General features: G+C 43.3%; 1 protein-coding gene across 1 annotated transcript; it reads left to right on the top strand.

Annotated features, from left to right (window-relative positions):
• The first annotated feature begins 4,488 nt into the window (after window positions 1-4,488).
• On the top strand, window positions 4,489-6,785 carry CCR3 (C-C motif chemokine receptor 3). Its single transcript, XM_003309768.4, has 2 exons — window positions 4,489-4,540; window positions 5,233-6,785. The coding sequence occupies exons 1-2, from the start codon at window positions 4,489-4,491 to the stop codon at window positions 6,309-6,311; spliced, it is 1,131 nt and encodes a 376-aa protein (XP_003309816.1). The 3' UTR covers window positions 6,312-6,785.
• The last annotated feature ends 16,649 nt before the right edge of the window (window positions 6,786-23,434 follow it).

Below are 23,434 nucleotides of genomic sequence, written 5' to 3' on the forward strand. Positions count from 1 at the left end.
GATAAAGACATACCTGAGACTGGGCAATTTACAAAAGAAAGAGTTTTATTGGACTTCCAGTTTCATATGGCTGGGGAGGCCTCACAATCATGAGGGAAGGTGAAAGGCACATCTCATATGGTGGCAGACAAGAGAAGAAGAGCTTGTGCAGGGAAACTCCCCTTTTAAAAACCATCAGATCCCGTGAGACTCATTCACTATCAGGAGAACAGTGCAGGAAAAACCCACCCCCATAATTCAATCACCTCCCACTGTGTGTCTCCCACGACACATGGGGATTGTGGGTGTTACAATTTGAGATGAGATTTGGGTGGGGACACAGCCAAACCATGTCATTCTACCCCGGCCCCTCCCAAATCTCATGTCCTCACATTTCAAAACCAATCATACCTTCCCAACAGTCACCCAAAGTCTTAACTCATTTCATCATTAACTCAAAAGTCCACAGTCCAACATCTCATCTGAGACAAGGCAAGTCCCTTCTGCCTATGAACTTGTAAAATCAAAAGCAAGTTACTTACTTCCTAGATACAATGAGGGTACAGGCATTGGGTAAATACAGCCATTCTAAATGGGAGAAATTGGCCAAAACAAAGGGGCTACAGGCCCCATGCAAATTCAAAATCCAGCAGGGCAGTCAAACCTTAAAGCTCCAGAATGATCTCCTTTGACTCCATGTCTTGCATCCAGGTTATGCAGATGTAAGAGGTGAGTTCCAATGGTCTTGGGCAATAGTTAAGAAAACAAAAATGAAAAATCTTAGTTCTTGTAACACAAATAACTCTATTTTCTTAAGTAATCAAAGATCTTGATAAACACAACATGAGGCAGAGGAAATTATTTTGATGAGAAATAAAATCTGCTCTTTTAGGCAGATCACTTAAAAGGCAGAGAAAACACTTTCATTACTCTTATCAAGAGTAGACTAATAATCCAAGAAAACTTTGTGGTTTTTAACAGAAAGAAGACCAAATTCTAGTTTTGCATCAGTGTACTTTGATATTGAAAGCCCATTTTAAAATCCTTGTAATAAATTCATTCAATTTTATCCAGTTTAACCACATAAGATTCTCTCTCTCATTCTTTCTCTCCCTCCTACTTTCTATGTTCATTTAACTTTTGTTCTTTATTATCCTCTTTTTTCATGTTGAAATAACCTTTAAATAACCTTCAAAATAGATCAAAATTACATTCCCAGGTATAAAACCTTGATATTGTAAAGTTATCAATTCTTCCTAAATTTATTTACAAATGTAACACAATTCCACCCAAACTTATGTTTTTATAAGTAATTGACTAGATGATCCTAAAGTTTAATAAAACAAATGGCTCTAATAGGTAAGACATTTGGAAATGTATAATGAAAGGGAGTTGCATAATAAGATCATCTATATAAATCATCTAATAAATCTACAATAAAAAGTGTCTCTAGCACAGAAATAAGATATCAATAGAATATAAGGTACAAAATCAGATTCAGGAACATTAAAGAATATACGACAAAGGTGATATTTCAAGCCCAAAGGTGAGAGGATGGTTATTCAACACATAGTGTTTTAAAATTTGTCAGATGAGAATGGAGAGGAGGAGGCTCCTCTCCTCTGACCCCAGGGAATGTGAGAAGAGACACAGTGGTTATGAAAGGAAGCAGTCACACCTGTGGATCCCTACCTTCCCCATCAGAGCTAGGGGGCATGGAGCGCTCTCTGCTAAGATGGGGACCCCCAAGGAATGTCTCCCTGTAGGGCACTTCCTTACCAGATGGGATGGCCAGTGCAGTTAAGTTGGTGGTCAGGCAGAAAAAAAAGATCTAGTTTGTACTCTTGAGAGTTCCTCGGTTTGTTCATGGCATGGGCAGGGAGTCAAGGAGCAGCAGCCTTGCCTCAGTGCCTACCAGTGCAGGAAAAGGTGCATAGCCTGGGCCAGGGCCAGGGCCCTGGTGGAGGTGTCGTGGTAACAGAGAGGGCTCTCCATTCCAGCCCAAGGAAGACTAAGAATGAATACCTCATGAGTATATTAGCTACAAACCACCACAGCAGGTTCCAGAAAAAGGCTCAGCATTGGAACCAGGTCACCCCCACTCAGCAGACACCAGTCATATAAATCAAGGACCAACAGGAGACAGGAACACCCCCTTCCCACTCTGCCCCATGTCTCAAGTTGTAGTGGCCCTTCCTCCAGATCTCTGCCACCATCTTAGAAAGGAACACTGAAAGAAGAAACTGAAATTATAAGCTGACAGCATAAAGAGGATGAGTAAAACCTAAAATCATTGTTCAAATGAATGAATCAAGAGAAGTTTAAACCACTTTGGACTAAAATGTGTGAATCCTTTTTCCTGCTATCCAGCAGATGAGAAGCTGGTAACAGAGACCAAAATAGTTTGGAGACTAAAGAATCATTGCACATTTCACTGCTGAGTTGTATTGTGAGTAATTTTAGTTGACCTCACTTTTGTAAATCTTGCACACGGGCATCCATATCTGCACAGAGATATGTTAACAGTGGTAAATGCTGCATGAGGAGATTGGGTGATTTTTACTTTCGTTTTTGTGCTCTTCTTTCTTATTGTTCTTACTTATTTACGATTACCCTATCGTTTTCCAAAATGTAAAAGGCCATTTTGAAAGCCTAATTCAAACCTCTTGACTATTTTGTATCTAAGTATTCACCTTGATTGAGACTGGGTAGACAGGTGAAAACCATATCAGGTTTTTAATTTTTTAATTTTTAATTAATTATTTATTTATTTATTTTTTGAGATGGAGTCTGGCTGTCGCTCAGGCTGGAGTGCAGTGGCGTGATCACAGTTCACTGCAGCCTCAACCTTCTAGGCTCAAGGGATTCTCCCACCTCAGCCCCCCAAGTAGTTGGGACCACATGTATGCGCCACCATGCCTGGCTAATTTCTTATTTTTTTGTAGAGATAGGATCTCACTATATTGTCCAGGCTGGTCTTGAATTCCTGGGCTCAGGCGAGCCTCCCACCTGGGCCTCCCAAAGTACTGGGATTACAAGCATGAGCCAAGGTCCCCTGCCCATATGAGATTTTCTGTCTCTGATCCCATGCAGCTAGTAATCAAGGACTTGGCTGCTGACTCTGGAGGACCTGCATGCTTTCTTGAGCTGTGAACTTCAGTGCTAAAAGCTCATAGGCAGCCCTGAAACCCAAACCAAAAGGTTCTATAGTTTATCATCCTGATCATGTTGATTTTATAGAAATAACACATGAATTAAAGACACTACCCTCAAACTGAGCAAAACTTAAGTAATTTTTTAAAAGTTTGACCTGTTTTTAAATCACTCTTGGAGAAAAGGAAAATAAATACAAATAATTAACGGTGAATACAGGCTACTATACCTTTGTTCTCCAGAATTAGCAGTTCTGTTCTTTTCTTGCTTTAGATGCTGAAGTGCAGAAGGACACTCTCTGTGATTGTACGTGTGTAACTGACAAAATGTGTATTTTTTTTCTCAGCTGCTATGGATTGGATTATGCTATTATGAATAAGAATGCTGATAGGAGCACACACAAACCATTTGTTCCTCAGTCCATTTTCCTCCTCAGAAGCCTGGAATGTGCCATTGATCAGTGGGAGATGTACCTGGACAGACCCATGAAAAGAGATCAACAAGTTCCACCCAAGGGACCCTATTTTTCCTAATTTCTTTTGAAATGGCTTCTAATTGTCCTTCTTTCATTCCTGCTTCCTACCAGTTTTACAGCTTTTTCTGGTTTCAAATGTGAACTCACATACACTCTCATTTTTCCTCATCACAACCCCAAGTGACCCAATGGTCCTCACTTTCGGTATAAGTAAAGGAGGCTCTGCATTAAGGGCTTGTCCAAGGCATGCAGCTGAGAGGCACTAGGACTGGCTCCATTTCCATCTCTATTCTCACTGACTTTGACTACCCAGAACCCCAACATGTGGGGCCTCAGTATTCGATCAATTATTCTATTAAGAAGCAAAAACAATTCCCCGCATTGGCCCCAGTTATTAAGCTTTTCTCAGATTTACCTTGAGAAATGCCCATCGGCCTGTATATTCACATCTTCACCCTTGTCCCTTCCTCCTAGAAAGGAGAAAGTCAGTTGGATGCTGTCTGAGGAACTAGTGCATGGCTTCACTGTCCTTCCATGACTCCTGCCTTATCTGTTTTCTATTTTCCTCCTTTTCCACCGAAGTCTATCATCTCAAGAAAAGCAGGCACTGGCCTTAGGGTTCCTGGCCTAAGAAATATCAAGTCCAGTAAGAAATCCCATTGACTGACCCCTCCTGCTTACCCCTTTGTGATGGAGAAGCTCCCAGGGGTTTGCTTTTTGCATATTACCAGCCTAACTCAGCATCACCAGGGGCAAGAAAAGGAAAGTAACCTAAACTAATGCTGCTTATAATTGTAATTATTGTAATAGTTAATTACTGTGATTGTACATGTGTAACAGACAAAATGTGTATTTTTTTCACAGCTGCTGTGGATTGGATTATGCCATTTGGAATAAGAATGCTGTTAAGAGCACACAAGCCAGGTTCCTCAAGTCCGTAGCAAATTTTTCAAACGTTAAATTTAAAAATCACTACATTTGAATCTAGTGACAGGAGAAATGGACATGAATAGAGACTAAAGATCTAGCCCAAATTTTATATTTACTTGTTAGAGGATTTTGAACAAATTACTAAATTTCTTCAAGGTTCAATTTCCCCATTAACTATAATGAATGGCACATCATTATGGGGCCCTGGAGAAGCGTAATTACTTGTAATTGTAATAATCATTGTTATTATTATTATACGTATTTTGCTTTTAAATGGATAAGGATTTTTAAGGTATATGTAAACTGTAAAACATAAAATGCAAAATGCCGTAAGAGACAGTAGTAATAATAATGATTATTATATTGTTATCATTATCTAGCCTGTTTTTTCCTGTTTTGTATTTCTTCCTTTAAATGCTTTCAGAAATCTATATCCCCATTCTTCACCACCACCCCACAACATTTCTGTTTCTTTTCCCATGCCGGGTCATGCTAACTTTGAAAGCTTCAGCTCTTTCCTTCCTCAACCCCTCTCCTGGCACCTCTGATATGCCTTTTGAAATTCATGTTAAAGAATCCCTAGGCTGCTATCACATGTGGCATCTTTGTTGAGTACATGAATAAATCAACTGGTGTGTTTTACGAAGGATGATTATGCTTCATTGTGGGATTGTATTTTTCTTCTTCTATCACAGGGAGAAGTGAAATGACAACCTCACTAGATACAGTTGAGACCTTTGGTACCACATCCTACTATGATGACGTGGGCCTGCTCTGTGAAAAAGCTGATACCAGAGCACTGATGGCCCAGTTTGTGCCCCCGCTGTACTCCCTGGTGTTCACTGTGGGCCTCTTGGGCAATGTGGTGGTGGTGATGATCCTCATAAAATACAGGAGGCTCCGAATTATGACCAACATCTATCTGCTCAACCTGGCCATTTCAGACCTGCTCTTCCTCTTCACCCTTCCATTCTGGATCCACTATGTCAGGGGGCATAACTGGGTTTTTGGCCATGGCATGTGTAAGCTCCTCTCAGGGTTTTATCACACAGGCTTGTACAGCGAGATCTTTTTCATAATCCTGCTGACAATCGACAGGTACCTGGCCATCGTCCATGCTGTGTTTGCCCTTCGAGCCCGGACTGTCACTTTTGGTGTCATCACCAGCATCGTCACCTGGGGCCTGGCAGTGCTAGCAGCTCTTCCTGAATTTATCTTCTATGAGATTGAAGAGTTGTTTGAAGAGACTCTTTGCAGTGCTCTTTACCCAGAGGATACAGTATATAGCTGGAGGCATTTCTACACTCTGAGAATGACCATCTTCTGTCTCGTTCTCCCTCTGCTCGTTATGGCCATCTGCTACACAGGAATCATCAAAACACTGCTGAGGTGCCCCAGTAAAAAAAAGTACAAGGCCATCCGGCTCATTTTTGTCATCATGTCGGTGTTTTTCATTTTCTGGACACCCTACAATGTGGCTATCCTTCTCTCTTCCTATCAATCCATCTTATTTGGAAATGACTGTGAGCGGAGCAAGCATCTGGACCTGGTCATGCTGGTGACAGAGGTGATCGCCTACTCCCACTGCTGCATGAACCCGGTGATCTACGCCTTTGTTGGAGAGAGGTTCCGGAAGTACCTGCGCCACTTCTTCCACAGGCACGTGCTCATGCACCTGGGCAGATACATCCCATTCCTTCCTAGTGAGAAGCTGGAAAGAACCAGCTCTGTCTCTCCATCCACAGCAGAGCCGGAACTCTCTATTGTGTTTTAGGTCAGTTGCAGAAAATTGCCTAAAGAGGAAGGACCAAGGAGATGAAGCAAACACATTAAGCCTTCCACACTCACCTCTAAAACAGTCCTTCAAACTTCCAGTGCAACACTGAAGCTCTTGAAGATACTGAAATATACACACAGCAGTAGCAGTAGATGCATGTACCCTAAGGTCATTACCACAGGCCAGGGGCTGGGCAGCGTACTCATCATCAACCCTAAAAAGCAGAGCTTTGCTTCTCTGAAGAGTTACCTACATTTTAATGCACCTGAATGTTAGATAGTTACTATATGCCGCTACAAAAAGGTAAAACTTTTTATATTTTATACGTTAACTTCAGCCAGCTATTGATATAAATAAAACATTTTCACACAATACAATAAGTTAACTATTTTATTTTCTAATGTGCCTAGTTCTTTCCCTGCTTAATGAAAAGCTTGTTTTTTCAGTGTGAATAAATAATCGTAAGCAACATAATGGCATGCCATTCCTGTTCTAAATATTCTTCATAGTTTGTTGATTTCCTGTTCACACTGAATGACAAAATTTCCCATGGGTGACTCACAGAGCCCTGAGAAGTGTGCACTGTCCTCTTAATGCCAATCTGACATTGCAGAGGAGGCCAGGGCCTCCGTACATATGAAGTAGCCCGGGTATGGAGCGGGGAGGTGTTGGGCTTGCAGGGGCTCTCGGCACCTGCAGCTCAGTGGCTCTCAAACTTGTCATCAGAAGCACCTGGAAGTTGTGTGAAAACGTGGATGGCTGGACCCCACCCAAGAGTTCCTGGTTCAGCGGATCTAGAATGAGACACAATAATGTGCTTAGCATCACTAGCAAGTTTTCTGGTGATGCTGATGATGCTGGTCCTGGAACCATGCTTTTAGAACAACTGCCCTAGCTAAAATGTCTGGACATTCCAGACCCATCCTTGAAATTGCAGATTTTAGTGTCAGAAGGAAATGTAAACTACCCTTGTGATCTAGGCTCTGCCAAAAACAATCACCACCCAGGACAGCGTATGTATGTCAGTTCATCGTAAACCAATCAGTTTAGTGGGTCTTTCTACTCCATCATTTTTATTTAGTTGAGCTTTTCTTGAGTGCCTATATTTAATACCCTGCCCTAGAAGCTATGGTAGATACAAAGATGAGTATGACTTTGTGTGAGCTACATCCTAAGGAGGAAAACATGCAACTTATGATGTAAAAGTATCCCCCCCAAAAAAGTAGGAATGGCTCAGGTCTCCATTCCCTTTGGTTCTGCCTAGTTATGGCTTCTAGGGGAAGTAAGTTCTAAGCTTCTGATTAACTTATGCCTCTCAGTAGAGATCATATGACTGTGCAATGTGAGCCTTGCCAGCTGTCCATCCAACAGCTGTCTGTTAGGTGATCCGGACAGGGTGCACAAACACTGCTTCAGGTTAAGTGAAAGATGCAAAAATGTGTAAGACAAGCACAATCCCTGCCCCTATGAAACCTTCAGTCTAGAAGGGGTATAAGATGGAAACAAACAACTCTGGTGCAAAGGGGTAGACACTCAATGCTATGCCTGGGCCAGGAAGGGAAAAACGACTTCTTGTGGGAACGTGAGGGGAGGAAGATTTCATGGAGGAAGTAGCTTTTCAGCAGTTTTCTGAAAGAAAGGCAGGATTTAGAAAGGGAGAGAATTTGGGAGAAGGCACCTTTAACCCAAGGGAATGCCCCATCCCAAGGGGAGAGAGGAGGGTATGCATATTTGTGGACAGGAGGGCGGCATGGACAGGGTAGGGTGGGCCATGAATTTCACACAAGGGGAGCTATGGAAGGCTTTAGAGCAGGGGAGGAAAACAATGTAGGAAGATACATCTGGTAACACATAGAGCATGGAGGGGAGGCCTCAGAACCATGCAGGAGGGAAGTTAGGAGGTGAGTGCAAGTTTGGAGGCAAGGAAAGATCAGCAGCTGGTAAGAGAGGTTCCAGGAGCACTCAGGAGAATTTGACCAAGAGATAGCATGAAGGATGAATTAAAGCACTAGGAGTGATATATGGCTGAGTGCAAAAATCAAAGGGCAAGGCTGGGCATGGTGGCTCATGCCTGTAATCCCAGCACTTTGGGAGGCCGAGGCAGGCGGATCACGAGGTCAGGAGATAGAGACCATGCTGGCTAACATGGCAAAACCCTATCTTTACTAAAGTACAAAAATTAGCTGGGTGTGGTGGCAGGTACCTGTAATCCCAGCTACTCAGGAGGCTGAGGCAGGAGAATCACTTGAACCCGGGAGGCAAGTTTGCAGTGAGCCGAGATGGCGCCACTGCACTTCAGCCTGAGTGACAAGAGCAAGACGTTGTAAAAAATGTAAAAAAATGAAAATATAAAATCAAAGGGCAAAGCAGAGTGTATCATATGCTTATCACACACACACACACACACACACACACACACGTTTTACTCTGTACTTAGGTGTATAGACCATCTCTCTAAGGATACAAAAGAAACCAGTACCAATATGGGGTGGCTGGAGAACAGGAAAAGAAGCATGAGTTTTTGTGCCTTCTGGATTTTCAATCATGGGGACATACTTCTCATTCAAAAAATAAATACAACCTTAGAATGATATAAAAAATAAAAGGCTAGGCTGCTATGTAGATGTTCAGAAGTAGGCATACGTCCTACCAGTCATAAGGAGATTAGAAGCCTCCTGCCATGAATTAATCCTGTGACCTGGCACAAATTATTTGGCCTCTTTTGGCCCCAATTTCCTCATCCATATAATAAAAAAGTTGGATTAAATCATCTCTAAGGCCCCTCTGTGGCCCAAGTAGACTCTAATCTTGCTAAAATGTTAGGAGCTGGAGGCTCTAAGTTTACAAAATATATGATAAAAAAAAAAAAAAAGGAGGAGAAGAGTGGTGGACAAGCCCACAGCATTACCTCCATTGGTCGTGAGGCCAGGCATGGTTCCCACTGTTCACTAAGGGGTACTCAGGTTTTGTTCATTCATTTGGTCATTTACCATTCAGCAAACATTTGCTGAGCATCCACCATGTTCTTAGCTAAGTTCTGAGGAAACAAACAAGGGCACACCCACAGGTGTCCAATTCAGTCTGACGGTGAGCTCCCTGGGGATGTCCAATTCAATCTCAACTTGGATGCTGCCTGCAGGGGGCTCACCATCAGACTGAATTGGACACTGCTCTTGTCCTCCACTGCCAGAGTTCATGATCATGCCTTATAAAGGAATTACCAATGCTTGAATTCAACCCAGATGAAAGTTCCACATGAAGACCAGAAGACATTTTTTATTTCCCAATCCAATGCTTGGAGAAAGGGAGTGCATTCTCTTGGCCATGATTCCATCCATCCTCACCCTCTGGTGAGTGGCCTGGCCTTTTGTCACTGTCTTGCCTATCTGAGAGCTCTGCATGGCCAACACAGGATGTGAACTCTCTAAACCACGCAACGTGAATCTCAATTTGGCTAGGACACTTTGAAGTACTTCTCTTTTTTGTGGTTCAGCCAAAATGTAAATAAAACAATCATTTAAAAACTGAACTACACATCACTGGTTCTCTCTTGCATTATGAAGTTGCATCTGCCTTAGGTAACCACAAGTGCAGGATAGAGATGCTTGTTCATACCATACTCCTCTTACCCTTGAAAGCTTTTAGGAGCTTTTTGACTCTCTCAAACTTCACATAACCAAATCACGAATTGGTGTGTGCTGCTTTGTTCCCCATCCCAGCTCTGTTCAAGAACTATAGAAATACACTGAGAGAAATGTTCTATATCTGCACTGTCCAATATGATCGCCACATGCAGCTATTGAGCACTTGAGCACTTGAAATGTGGCTTAGGTGGCTAAGGCACTGAATTTTTAAATTGTATTCAATTTAAATTACTTTGGATTTAAATTTAAATGGCCACATTGGTAGTGGTGCAGCAGTAGCCCCTTCAAACCTGCCTCTTGACCCCTCCTCTACCTATGCATCCAGCACCCTGTAGCCCTCAAACACATGCCCTGAACACTGCACAATAGGGAAAATCCTGGTGACGCAAAATGAACGAGATCCATTTCTAGAACACTCACTCACTGTTCAGTGGAAGAGACCCACCTGATTCCTGTGGCTGTAATGAAACATGAGGGGTGCCTGAAGGACACTGCTGCAGAGAGTAGGATGGAGACATTGAAGAAAGGTGCACAGAGAAGGTGTCTTTCTGCTTAGATGGGGTTCCTCCAGGCAGAGACCCTGAGCAAGGATTTGAGAGCAAAAAGTTTATTTGCAAAGTGCAGGAAACTCCAGTAGGGAAGTGAGGAAGTAAAATAGGGAGGGAGGAGAAGATGCGAACAAGGGTACATTATCCAGCCATTTTTCACAGGGGGTGACTGGAGTTAAAGCCACTAGGGAACTCTGGGAGACAGTACAACACACTTCTCCTGATTTGAGGGGTGAGGGAGTTGGGGTATTTATAATCCACTCCTGTCAGTCATTGGCCGAGGATTGCTCCTGGGGGATGTTAATCCCCAGCACTTCCTGCTGGCCTTGCTAGGGCAGGAGGCCTTCCCAGCTTTGGAGAACATTCCTGGGGCAACAAGATGTAGATGCTGGATGTTGGAAGACAGTTGGGCATGCTTGGTTAAGGCTTGAGAGATAAAGCATTTGCTACGCATTTGAACTAGTGTTAGAACAGTTTTTCATGAAGCAGATGGTGGGAGTGAGAGTAGCATCCAGGCAGGTGGGTCAGTTTGTTGGAAGGCACAGTGGCACAAAAGTGACCCACAGATGCCTGCTCTGGTGATGCCTAGTGTGACATTGGGCAATGACAGATGCCCTTGAATGTGCCTCTCTGTTTTCTTCCCTGGCTGCTTTACTCCTCCTCCTTTTGTTCAGCATCATAATCTGCTATTTCAGAAGATGGTCCCTTTCCAGCTTGAGTTCCTGAGATGTTCTCCAGATTCCAGAGCTAAAATTCTAAAGGCTTCATATCTCCTGAACAAAGCAGTTTCTGGTCCTTTCTAGCCTATGGACTGTAAAAAACTTCACTGAGGTTTTCATCCACTTCTTCCCAGGTAAATCCCCAGTGTAGTTAGGGTCACCATTCTTCTTTTGCTAGTCTCTGACCTAATCCAGGGCTCGGACAAGGACCTGCAGGACAAACCTGGCCCACTGCCTGTTTTGTAAATAGAGTGTCACTGGAACACAGCCAGGCTCATTTTTTTATGCATCGTCTGTGGCTGCTTTTGCACTACTATGAGAGTTGAATAGTTGCAACAGAGACTGTATAGCCCATAAATCCTAAAATATTTACTTTTCTATCCTTTACAGAATAAGTTTCCTGACTCCTGATAATCCACAGGACTTGGCTCTCCTCAGCCATGAGGAGGAGAGGAGGAGAGAGAACGGGTTGTCAGGGGGAAAACTTGGGGTGTGAGGTGATCAAGCCACTTAAGTCCCCAGGTTAGTTTTTCCTTGAGCCTGGATGCAGTACAAAGCAAGCAAATTAGGGTTCAATTGTATATTAGTCAAATGTTTCTCACTAATGCAAAACACTAACAGTATGCACCAAGATATATTGGAAGTTTTTATTGAGGCAGTAGGGTCCTTTAGATACTGTATCCCAAAGTAGACTATAAGATAATTTCCAAAGGAATTGTAAAAACAGACTTCACAACTCTTGAGACCCCTCACTTATAAGGGGGACAAAGGGATTGGATTGATTGATGAAATTAAGGAGGTATTTGAAAAGTTTTTTGTAGAGGGCTACTGGTATTCAGGATGCCTGCTTCTCACCTTAAGCCTGGTGAGAGTGATGCCAATGGCACCACCTGAGAGCTCAGTAGGAGTCACCAGAGTTAAAGAAGCACCACGCATCAGCATCTGACTCACATCCAGGAAATCTGGAGACAAGGAACAGGCCAGCCAGCTGCACTGGGGGTAGGGTGGAGGAGAACTGCCATTACTTTGGGAGGGATCTATACTTCTAGAGATGATTTTGGCCAAGAATGTAGAATTCTTTACATGGGCCAGATCCCAGAGAGCTGACTGGAGGATTTCCAATCCTGCCCTGTGGACCCCAACAGCATATGTGTATGCAGTGGCCTGCCAAAACGACAGGATGATGGGAGGTTGAAAGCCAGGGAAAATGCATTTTTAAAAAACTAACAGGAGTTACATTGAATATTTCGAGGAATGACGCCAATGACTCTACCAAAGCAGCCCATGAGAGAAATGATTAAGTTGTAAACATCCACCAGCCCCAGAAAGGACGACACCATCTTATGACAGGACCAGTCAAACAAAAACTTTCCTAACACCAACCCTTTTTCCCTTCCCAGCTCCCACACAGTGAGAGGGTGAGAATCCATGCTTAGCAAACTGGGGAGGGGTCAAAATGCAGGACAGAGAGAAAAATAGACAGGGTTGTGCCCCGCTCCTCTCTCCCACAAGTGGTTATCCCTCAGCCAGCTGGGTGAGCTGGGAAAGTGGGGAAGATTTCAGTGTCAAATCAAATGGAGTTTTGATTATTATATGGGGATCAGCTTTTTAATTTTTGAATTGAAATTGTCCTTTTGTGACCTCAAATGATGCTGGGATTTTTTGTACCTAAGCATAATGACGAAAGCTGTGGGACTGCCGGAATTTTCATTCAGGGATTCAAGTATAGAAGAACTTCAGCCTCTAATTCAGTTTAAAGAGATAGTGAGGGACAAAAGTAAAGTTTACATCCCATGAATTCTGCCAGTTCAGCATACTGCTGGCAAATCCAGGCCCCCAAGTTTCAGCTCTCTGAGATCCACATAGGCTCACATGAATTGACAGGACTGAACTGCAGGTCTTCAATGAACAAAGAGACATGAAAAACCCTTCAAAAAAATCAATGAATCCAGGCGCTGGTTTTTTGAAAAGATCAACAGAATAGACTGCTAGCCATGCTAATAAAGAAAAAAAGAGAGAAGAATCAAATAGACACAATAAAAAATGATAAAGGGGAGACCACCACTGATCCCACAGAAATACAAACTACCATCAGAGAATACTGTAAACACCTCTACACAAATAAACTAGAAAATCTAGAAGAAATTGATAAATTCCTAGGCTCATACACCCTCCCAACACTGAACCAGGAAGAAGTCGAATCCCTGAATAGACCAATAACAAGTTCTGAAATTGAGGAAGTAATTAATAGCCTACCAACCAAAAAAAGCCCAGGACCAGATGGATTCACAGTCGAATTCTATCAGAGGTACAAAGAGGAGCTGGTACCATTCCTTCTGGAACTATTCCCATCAATAGAAAAAGAGGGAATTCTCCCTAACTCATTTTATGAGGCCAGCATCATTCTGACACCAAAACCTGGCAGAGACACAACAAAAAAAGAAAATTTCAGGCAATATCTCTGACGAATATCGATGCAAAAATCCTCAATAAAATACTGGCAAACCGAATCCAGCAGCACATCAAAAAGCTTATCCATCATGATCAAGTCAGCTTCATTCCTGGGATGCAAGGCTGGTTCAACATACACAAATCAATAAAAGTAATCCATCACATAAACAGAACCAATGACAAAAATCACATGATTATCTCAATAGATGCAGAAAAGGCCTTCAATAAAATTCAACACCCCTTCATGCTAAAAACTCTCAATAAACTGGGTATTGATGGAATGTCTCAAAATAATAAGAGCTATTTATGGCAAACGCACAGCCAATATCATACTGAACAGGCAAAAGCTGGAAGCATTCCCTTTGAAAACCGGCACAAGAAAAGGATGCCCTCTCTCACCACTCCTATTCAACATAGTATTGGAAGTTCTGGCCAGGACAATCAGGCAAGAGAAAGAAATAAAGGGTATTCAATTCGGAAATGAGGAAGTCAAATTGTCTCTGTTTGCAGATGACATGATTGTCTATTTAGAAAACCCCATCGTCTCAGCCCAAAATCTCCTTAAGCTGATAAGCAATTTCAGCAAAGTCTTAGGATACAAAATCAATGTGCAAAAATCACAAGCATTCCTATACACCAATAATAGACAAACAGAGAGCCAAATCATAAGTGAACTCCCATTCACAGTTGCTGCAAAGAGAATAAAATAACTAGGAATACAATTTACAAGGGATGTGAAGGACCTCTTCAAAGAGAACTACAAACCACTGTTCAAGGAAATAAGAGAGGACACAAACAAATGGAAAAATATTCCATGCTCATGGATAGGAAGAATCAATATTGTGAAAACGGCCATATTGCCCAAAGTAATTTATAGATTCAATGCTATCCCCACCAAGCTACCACTGACTTTCTTCACAGAGTTAGAAAAACCTACTTTAAATTTCATATGGAACCACAAAAGAGCCTCTATAGCCAAGACAATCCTAAGCAAAAAGAACAAAGCTGGAGGCAACACGCCACCTGCATTCAAACTATACTACAAGGCTACAGTAACCAAAACAGCATGGTACTGGTACCAAAACAGATATATAGACCAATGGAACAGAATAGAGGCCTCAGAAGTAACGCCACACATCTACAACCATCTGATCTTTGACAAACCTGACAAAAACAAGCAATGGGGAAAGGATTCCCTATTTAATAAATGGTGTTGGGAAAACTGGCTAGCCATATGCAGAAAAGTAAAACTGGACCCCTTCCTTACACCTTATACAAAAATTAACTCAAGATGGATTAAAGACATAAATATAAGAGTAAAACCATAAAAACCCTGGAAGAAAACCTAGGCAATACCATTCAGGACATAGGCATGGGCAAAGACTTCATGACTAAAACACCAAAAGCAATGGCAACAAAAGCCAAAATAGACAAATCGGATCTAATTAAACTAAAGAGCTTCTGCACAGCAAAAGAAACTATCATTAGAGTGAACAGACAACCTACAGAATGGGAGAAAAATTTCACAATCTATCCACCTGAGAAAGGGCTAATATCCAGAATCTACAAGGAACTTTAATAATTTACAAGAAAAAAACAACCCCATCAAAAAGTAGGGGAAGGATATGAACAGACACTTCTCAAAAGAAGAAATTTATGCTGCCAACAAACATATGAAGAAAAGCTCATCATCACCGGTCATTAGAGAAATGCAAATCAAAACCACAATAAGACACCATCTCATGCCAGTTAGAATGGTGATCATTAAAATGTCAGGAAACAACACAGGCTGGAGAGGATGTGGAGAAATAGGAATGCTTTTATGCTGTTGGTAGGAGTGTAAATTAGTTCAACCATTGTGGAAGACAGTGTGGCGATTCCTCAAGGATCTAGAACCAGAAATACCATTTAACCCAGCAATCCCATTACTGGGTATATACCCAAAAGATTATGAATCATTCTACTATAAAGATACATGCACACGTATGTTTATTGCAGCACTGTTCACAATAGCAAAGACTTGGAATCAACCCAAATGCCCATCAATGATAGACTGGATAAAGAAAATGTGGCACATATACACCATGGAATGCTATGCAGTCATAAAAACGGATGAGTTCATGTCCTTTGCAGGGACATGGATGAAGCTGGAAACCACCATTCTCAGCAAACTAACACAAGAACAGAAAACCAGACACTGCATGTTCTCACTGATAAATGGGAGTTGAACAATGAGAACACATGGACACAGGGAGGGGAACATCACACACTGGAGCCTGTTAGGGGTGGAGGGGCTAGGGGAAGGATAGCGTCAGGAGAAATATTTAATGTAGATTACGGGTTGATGGGTGCAGCAAACCACCATGGCACGTGTATACCTATGTAACAAACCTGCACGTTCTGCACATGTATCGCAGAACTTAAAGTATAATTTTTAAAAAAGGCTTTGATATTAAAGATACATAGGCCAGGTGTGGTGGCTCATGCCTGTAATCCCAACACTTTGGGAGGCTGAGACCAGCCTGGGCAACATGGCAAGACCTAGGTCTCTACAAAAAATAAACAAAAATTAGCTGGGTGTGGGGGTGCATGGCTGTAGTCCCAGCTACTAAGGAGACTGAGACAAGGGGATCACTTGAGACTAGGAGTGCAGTGAGCTGAGATCCCACCACTGCACTCCATCCTGGGTGATAGAGCAAAACCCTGTCTCAAAAAAAAAAGATACATATAGATATAGATTTAGATATGGACATAAATAAGGATATGGATATGGGCTTGAATATGAAAATACCTAATGATGTCTTTAAAATCCTGTATACTTGAATTTTGCCTACTTCAAGGTTAACCTCTCCTAGCTAAGCAAGAACTAGTCCACTGGGCGCTGCCCAATGCCCATGGGAAGAGCCGCCCCTTGAAGTCAAGACTTTCTTTCACTGAGGAAGGCCTCTCAATTTTTTTCAGACAGGACAACCTTCTCCCTGGCTCAGTTCCAGGCCCTGGTCAGATGAGCCCCACCTCAGATGAGTCCTTCACTTGCTGGCATCAGCGTCCCAGACAGTTGCAGTGGGGGAACCTGAACACCAGGGGGTGTTGGCTGGTGGCAGAGAGGAGCTAGCTCTGCACAGTTCTTCAGTCAGTAGAGGGTGTGCCCGAGGGCTAGGAGGGAGGTGAGGTTTGATAATACAACAAGAAACTCAGGAATGCCTAAATCTGATATTGTCCAACTGTGTTGCAAAACGTGGGGGATGCCATCTGTATCCCCAGGAATTGTGCAAGGCCGTGACCGCAGGAAGAAAGCAACAGAAGATAGGAAACAGGGTACACCTTGTTATCTGGGCGAATTCCTAGCTCCTTTGGATGGAGGGCTTTGGTAAAGCTGTATGTGGCTCAAGGTCTACATATTCCCCTACATCCCATTAAACCAAAATTCAAATTATATTCCAGAAGACCATGTCCAAGCCCACAGCAATGGGTATGCTAAAAACACGTGTGAATATAAGAGGACAAAGAAAAGCAAGAGAGCAGCACCTGCCCCTGTGAGCCACAGCCTGGCTCAACCCACCACTGCCTGGAAGGGAAAGCAGTAGACTTGCTAGTGCTTGTGTGGGACCTTTTAACACTCAGAGACCCCAACCGCTCGTAAATGTGGCCCAGTCCATGTTCTGAAATCTGACGATCAGAACAGCAACTCCTCTGACCTGGGACAAGTGAGGATGGATGGAGAGGCCGACATCTTCCTCACCCTATGTTGTTCAATCCAGATGCTGTTCAAACCCCAACTGATCTCATGTATGGCACACCTTCTCCCACCCTTTTCCCCTTCAGACCTTGGGCTGGTAATAAATCCCTGCTGTTACTCACCTCATGGGATGGTATTCTCACTTTATGCTGCTAGTCCCTTTGTAAATAGCCCCTTTATTAAAGTGTCCTCAAATTGCCCTGTTTGAGTGTCAGTTGTTTGCTGCTGGGACTCTGAGTGGCACAAGGTGACCACATACAGCACAGGAAAAGAAACTGGTCATTAAAAAATTTGTGGTAAATGTCAAGTGAGTGTTCAGGGAAGACTTCCTATAGGAGGAGAGGCCAGACTGGGTCTTAAAAGACAGGAAGTGACACCCCTGAGGAGAGTCGTGGGAGGGGGATAAGCAAAGGCAGAGTTGGGAACGAACAAAGAATGTTTAGAAGAGAGAAATTGGGCAGGTGGGAGAGAGTTCTGGAAGCAAGGGCACTTTGATGCCAGAACTAAGAAACTTAAATGCCAAGACTTTGAAACCTATCAGCAGCAGGGAGTGATGCTGCTATAGACACAGGCTGGGGAGTTTGCCTGGCTCGCAATGATCCCCACAGTGGCCAACCCCAGGTTCCTCCCACAGCCTCTTCACTTATTTGATCCAAGGGGGAATTGATGGTAGCCTGACCTAAGCTAGGCCAATTGGATTTGAAAACTCAAATGAAGACATACAGAGATGGTTGGGACTGATTGATTCTATGTCTAAAGAAAGGCTACATGGGGCTGGGCACAGTGGCACATGACTGTAATCCCAGCACTTTGGGATGCCAAGGCGGGCAGATCACCTGAGGTCAGGAGTTTGAGACCAGCCTGACCAACATGGATAAACCCCATCTCTACTACTGGTGTGGTGGTGCATGCCTGTAATCGCAGCTACTCAGGAGGCTGAGGCAGGAGAATCGCTTGAACCTGGGAGGCGGAGGTTGCGGTGAGCCGAGATCTCACCATTGCACTCCAGCCTGGGCAACAAGAGCGAAACTCTGTCTCAAAAAAAAAAAAAAAAGAAAAAAGAAAGGCTACCTGGGCTGGATGTGGTGGCTCACATCTGTAATTACAGCACTTTGGGAGGCTGAGGCGGGTGGATCACCTGAGGTCAGCAGTTGAGACCAGCCTGACCAACATGGTGAAACTCTGTCTGTACTAAAAAATACAAAAATTAGCCTGGCATGGTGGTGGGTACCTGTAATCCTAGCTACTCAGAAGGCTGAGGCAGGAAAATTGCTTGAACCCAGGAGGCGGAGGTTGCAGTGAGCCAAGATGGTGCCATTGCACTCCAGCCTGGGGACTGAGCAAGTCTCCGTCTCAAAAAAAAAAGGAAAGGCTACATGGACTTTTAGGGCTGAGGCTTCTGTCCTCTCTGAGTGGCTCCTGTCCTCTCTGAGGGCTAAAGGTCCTTCTTTCTTCCATTCTGTGAGCCATCCAAACCCTGTCCATACAGTCGTTCTTGGCTGAAGCTGGGGTTGTTTATAAATCAAAAAGGTTGACTGATATGGAAATGTGTGCTAGAAAGCAGGTTGCAGACATCAGCCTTCCAGGGAGGTGATGAGTGTTTGAATTAGTTAGCAGGAAGTAAGACTCCCTTCCAACTCCAAGATGGGAAAATGGCACCCATGTGATAGAATGGCTAAACAACTAGTCAAGTTATCACCTCAGACCATGTGCCTATTGAGAATGAAGCCTGGTGGGATGAGGGTGGGGGTTGGCAGGAAGGTGCTGCTATCCACCAATCTAAAGAGGATGAAGAAGGCCAGAACTAGAGGGTAGGATGGCTGCTTCTGAAGGCACTGAGAAACTTAAAGCAAGACCATTCAAATGCTGAAACTTTCATTTTCAAGTTAGAGTGAAACTTAAAGCCTTTCTGTGACCATGTTGAAAAAAAAAGTCTCTTATTACTTGCAGCTGCCAGGTTAAGACTATTGGAAATTAATTCAGAGCATGAAGTGTCTTAATTATAATAGGAGTTGTATTTGCAAATTTGCTAAAAAGCCTGTATGAATGTTAAAGCATTGACAAGATAGACTGAGGATCAGTGGGAATGGGGATATCTGGGAGGATGCATAGGACCTGGGAAACCCTGTTCCTCCATCCCCTCTGGAACACTGTCATTTCTACTTCTCCTTCTAAGGAAGCTGTTTTCCCTTAGCATGAGAAAGGTAACAGTTCGCTCTTCATTGTTGCTCACCTAATAAACAGGATTTGAATTCAACCTGGCCCAGAGGGTAAAATGCAGAATCAAGGTATGGGAAAAAATTCCATAAAGAATTATAGAAAGTGGTCAATGAACATTATTGAAAAACTGAGTTTGGCTTTTAAGAGTGCTTAATAAAAAATTGCAGAATAGAAATTTGGATTGGGCTGAATTAATTGACATGTACACTCATCGAAAATATTGCATTCAATGGTTAAGGTCCTAAGAGTTGTTGATTGGTCTAATACAAACCTGGACCAAATGCTGGTCCATCCTCAATGAGTGTAAAAGGCCAGAGATCCCTAGGAATCATCTAGAGGAAGACAGGAACATTATACTTCTATCAAGCATAATGTCAGTCTACCACTGACACTCTTTTTCTTGTCATAAAGACAAGATCGGAGAGGGAAGCTCATTAGGAATGATAGTGGGAGGGGCTGTAATTGAAATGCAATCTTTGACCTCAGTCAGATAGGGAGTATGTTAAGTGTGGACTTTTTACCTGCAAGAAACAACATAGATGTGGCCATTATAAAAGCCAACAGGAAAAGCATGGTGATAACAGCTCAGGGAGTGATCTGACATCCGGAAGCCTCTGACTATGTTTATTCATTATGGAGATCCCAAGAATTAAGTCAAGAAAATGTCAGGTCTGGCAAAAAAACAGATCTGTCTTGAGTTGTAGTGAGAAAATGTGGCCTCTCGCCAAATTCTCAGAAGTGAGTCACTTCATAAAATGAGGGCCTTTTAAGTGAGAAGAAAACCACACCTCAAAAAAAGAGCTCTACAATATGTCATACATGATACTGTAACACCTAGGCTTTCCCAAATGAACCTGTAACCAATTTTCCTGGAATAATATGCACTGGGAAAAAGAAATACCCACAGCCTTTGGTATTATTGATTGCCAATTTTAAGTTACAGTAATTCCAAAAGACCCAGGAAATCACTCTAGTCAGCCTCAGAGTAGGCACCCATGAGGGCCAGGAGATAGAGGTGCTTCCCCCGCCCCTTTGAGACAGGGTCTCACCTTGTCACCCAAGATTGAGTTTGGTGGTGTGATCTTGGCTCACTGAGCCTAGACCTCCCCAGGCTCAGGTGATCCTCCCACCTCAGCTTCTTGCGTAGCTGGGACTACAGGCACATGCTACCATGCCTGGCTAATTTCTGCATTTTTTGTAGAGATGGGGTTTTGCCATGTTGTCCAGGCTGGTCTCAAACTCCTGGACTCAAGCAAACAACCTGCTTGGCCTCCCAAAGTGCTAGGTGATAGAGTTTTGATGTGACTTTGTATCATTGTAGGCAGAATTTGGCCCAGAACCCACCTTGTGATTTTCACCAGTCTCCAGTGCAGTGTTAGAATGAACATACTTAGTAGGCAGGGTGCAATGGCTCACGCCTGTAATCTCAGCATTTTGGGAGGCCGAGGCGGGCAGATCATGAGGTCAGGAGTTCGAGACCAGCCTGGCCAATATGGTGAAACCCCATATCTACTAAAAAAAAAAAAAATACAAAAATTATCCAAGCATGATGGTGCTGGCCTGTAGTCCCAGCTACCCGGGAGGCTGAGGCAGAAGAATCGCTTGAACCTGGGAGGCAGAGGTTGCAGTGAGCCAAGGTCACGCCACTGCACTCCAGCCTGGGCAACAGAGCAAGACTCCGTCTCAAAAAAAAAAAAAAAAAAAAAAAGAATGGGATTCCCGTTAGGCTTTCAGACAGTAAAGAATGGCTACAACAGAGGAAGGCCCAAGTGGAAGCCACTGAAGGCCCCCTGCCCATACAAAGCAGAAAATCAAAAACAACACTCTATCCTATGAAGAAAATAGCAGATTAGTCTCATCACAGATAAGAAAGACACAGATATGTTGATTCCTGTCATACCTCCTTTTAATGCTCCAGTTTTGCCAGTAAAAAAATTTAAAAAATAATAAAATAAAATAAATTGATGGGTCTTGGGGAATAGCCATGGAATGTTACAACTAAATCAGATGGTGACTTTCACTGTGTGTGTTGTCTTCTAAGTTTGGTTCCCTTGCTGAGGCAAATCATTACAGTCATGGTATTTGGCATGTAGATGCCAGTCTAGAGTAGGGGCTGGCAAGCTTTTTCCTAAAGGGCCAGATAGTAAGTATTTTAGGCTTTCAAGCCAGCTGGTCTCTGTCACAACTACTCAACTCTGAAGTTGTAGCAAGAAAGCAGCCACAGACAACATGTCAGTGCACGGGCACAGCTGTGTTCCAGTAAAACTAGTTTTCAAACACAGGCATCTACACACTGGAGTTTGCTAACTTCAGATGAGGAAAATACAGTTTTCTCCCTTTTGGTACAGAGAGGCACCGAAAGAAGCAGTTTGTCTCCAGCTGTCAGGAGCAGAGTACACGCTGCCATCCTGCCTGGGGGTGATGCTACTTTCAGGTGATTTGCCTCACTGTAATCTGCAGGGACCTTGTGACTGCATCACCCGACAGGACATCACTTTGGTCCACATGGTTAATATTGTGCTGAGAGAACCTGGGAAACGGGAATAACAAAAACCTTCAATGTCTTGATAAAACACACGGCTGACAGAGAGTGAAAGATAAAGCCGGAGAAAATATCAGAGTCTCCAACTTCAGGCAAGAGGTGAGGTCCAGTGAAAGCAGATAGCCTCAGTGTGTGGAGTCCATGCCTGGTCTCCTTCCCTGTGCCACTGTTTACGCTGTTCATGAGCCTCTGAGAAATCATCTGGCTGCCATAGGAAGGGTGACCCAGCATGTGCTATTTTCCGAGTTTCTTCCATCCTGGGGGGCATTTTGGTGAGAATTCACATGAGATATGAATATTTTTAGGTTTGGGACTCATTCAAAGAAATCCATTGACATACTCCTCCAAATCTTGATAACAATTTTCCATTTAATTCCTTCTGTCTTCCCTTACATCTGACCATATATAATAAACACTTTCTAGAAATATGTGTAGATTCTGACCCTTGGTGATCTTTCCTTCGAAGCAAAGAGGACACTATGATAAACACCTTGATTTCTGCCACCTGGGAGGTGTCTTCTCCACTTGTCCTTTAGGGCTACCCCTGAGAGGGGCTGAATCTAACACAGTCTACCTCAGGCTGGTGCAAGCAAAGTGCAGAGTCCTCTATCCATAAGACAGGCATGAGTGTTTTCATCCTCAGACAGATCATCGCAGCCAACTTCCTGGGAGGCCACAGGTCCAGGTGAAGGGAGAGGATGGCAGTTGTTGGGACTAGGGATGGGATAGGCATGAATAACCTGCCCATGCTGCCTTTCGAACCTGTGTGGATTATGTCCTATATAATCCCACTTCCCCTTTATGATGCAGTGTTATTGGGTCTCTCTGTGGCAAAGTAGGTCAGGTGGCAGTCAGTTCATAATAAACAACCTGAGTGTCATGGTAAGCTGGTGTCTCATAGTCAAACTCTCAGAGTCCCCTGGAGTCCAGTAACAACCCAGGACTTATTTTTTTGCTGAAAGGGATGTAGCATTTCTTCGCCCTCCAAGGGGCTGCTGCCATGCTCCTGTCCAGGCTTGTATCCAAAATTTGACTCAAGGAGTTCAAGAATAGCAAAAACGGGTGTCATCACAAAGTAGAATACCCAGTAGTAGAAGTAGCAGCAGCAGTAATAGCAGTAGTAGCAGTAATAGTAGTTGTTGTTGTTGCTGTTGTGATTCAGGAAAAACTCCCAGAATGGAAGTACACAGGTCTGTGAGATGAAGCGGGTACCAAGTACCCACCATGATAAATGGACACAGACCCTCTTCTGAGCAC

Source organism: Pan troglodytes, chromosome 2, assembly GCF_028858775.2.
Source record: "Pan troglodytes isolate AG18354 chromosome 2, NHGRI_mPanTro3-v2.0_pri, whole genome shotgun sequence".
NCBI classification, from domain to species: Eukaryota; Metazoa; Chordata; class Mammalia; order Primates; family Hominidae; genus Pan; species Pan troglodytes.

What these genes read in the sequence shown, in the direction of transcription:
- CCR3 (XM_003309768.4), top strand. Translation starts at nt 4,489, where the DNA reads ATGCCATTTGGAATAAGAATGCTGTTAAGAGCACACAAGCCAGGTTCC. An exon ending in ACACAAGCCAGGTTCCTCAA is followed by an intron (nt 4,541 to 5,232) that starts GTCCGTAGCAAA and finishes CTTCTATCACAG; the next exon opens with GGAGAAGTGAAATGACAACC.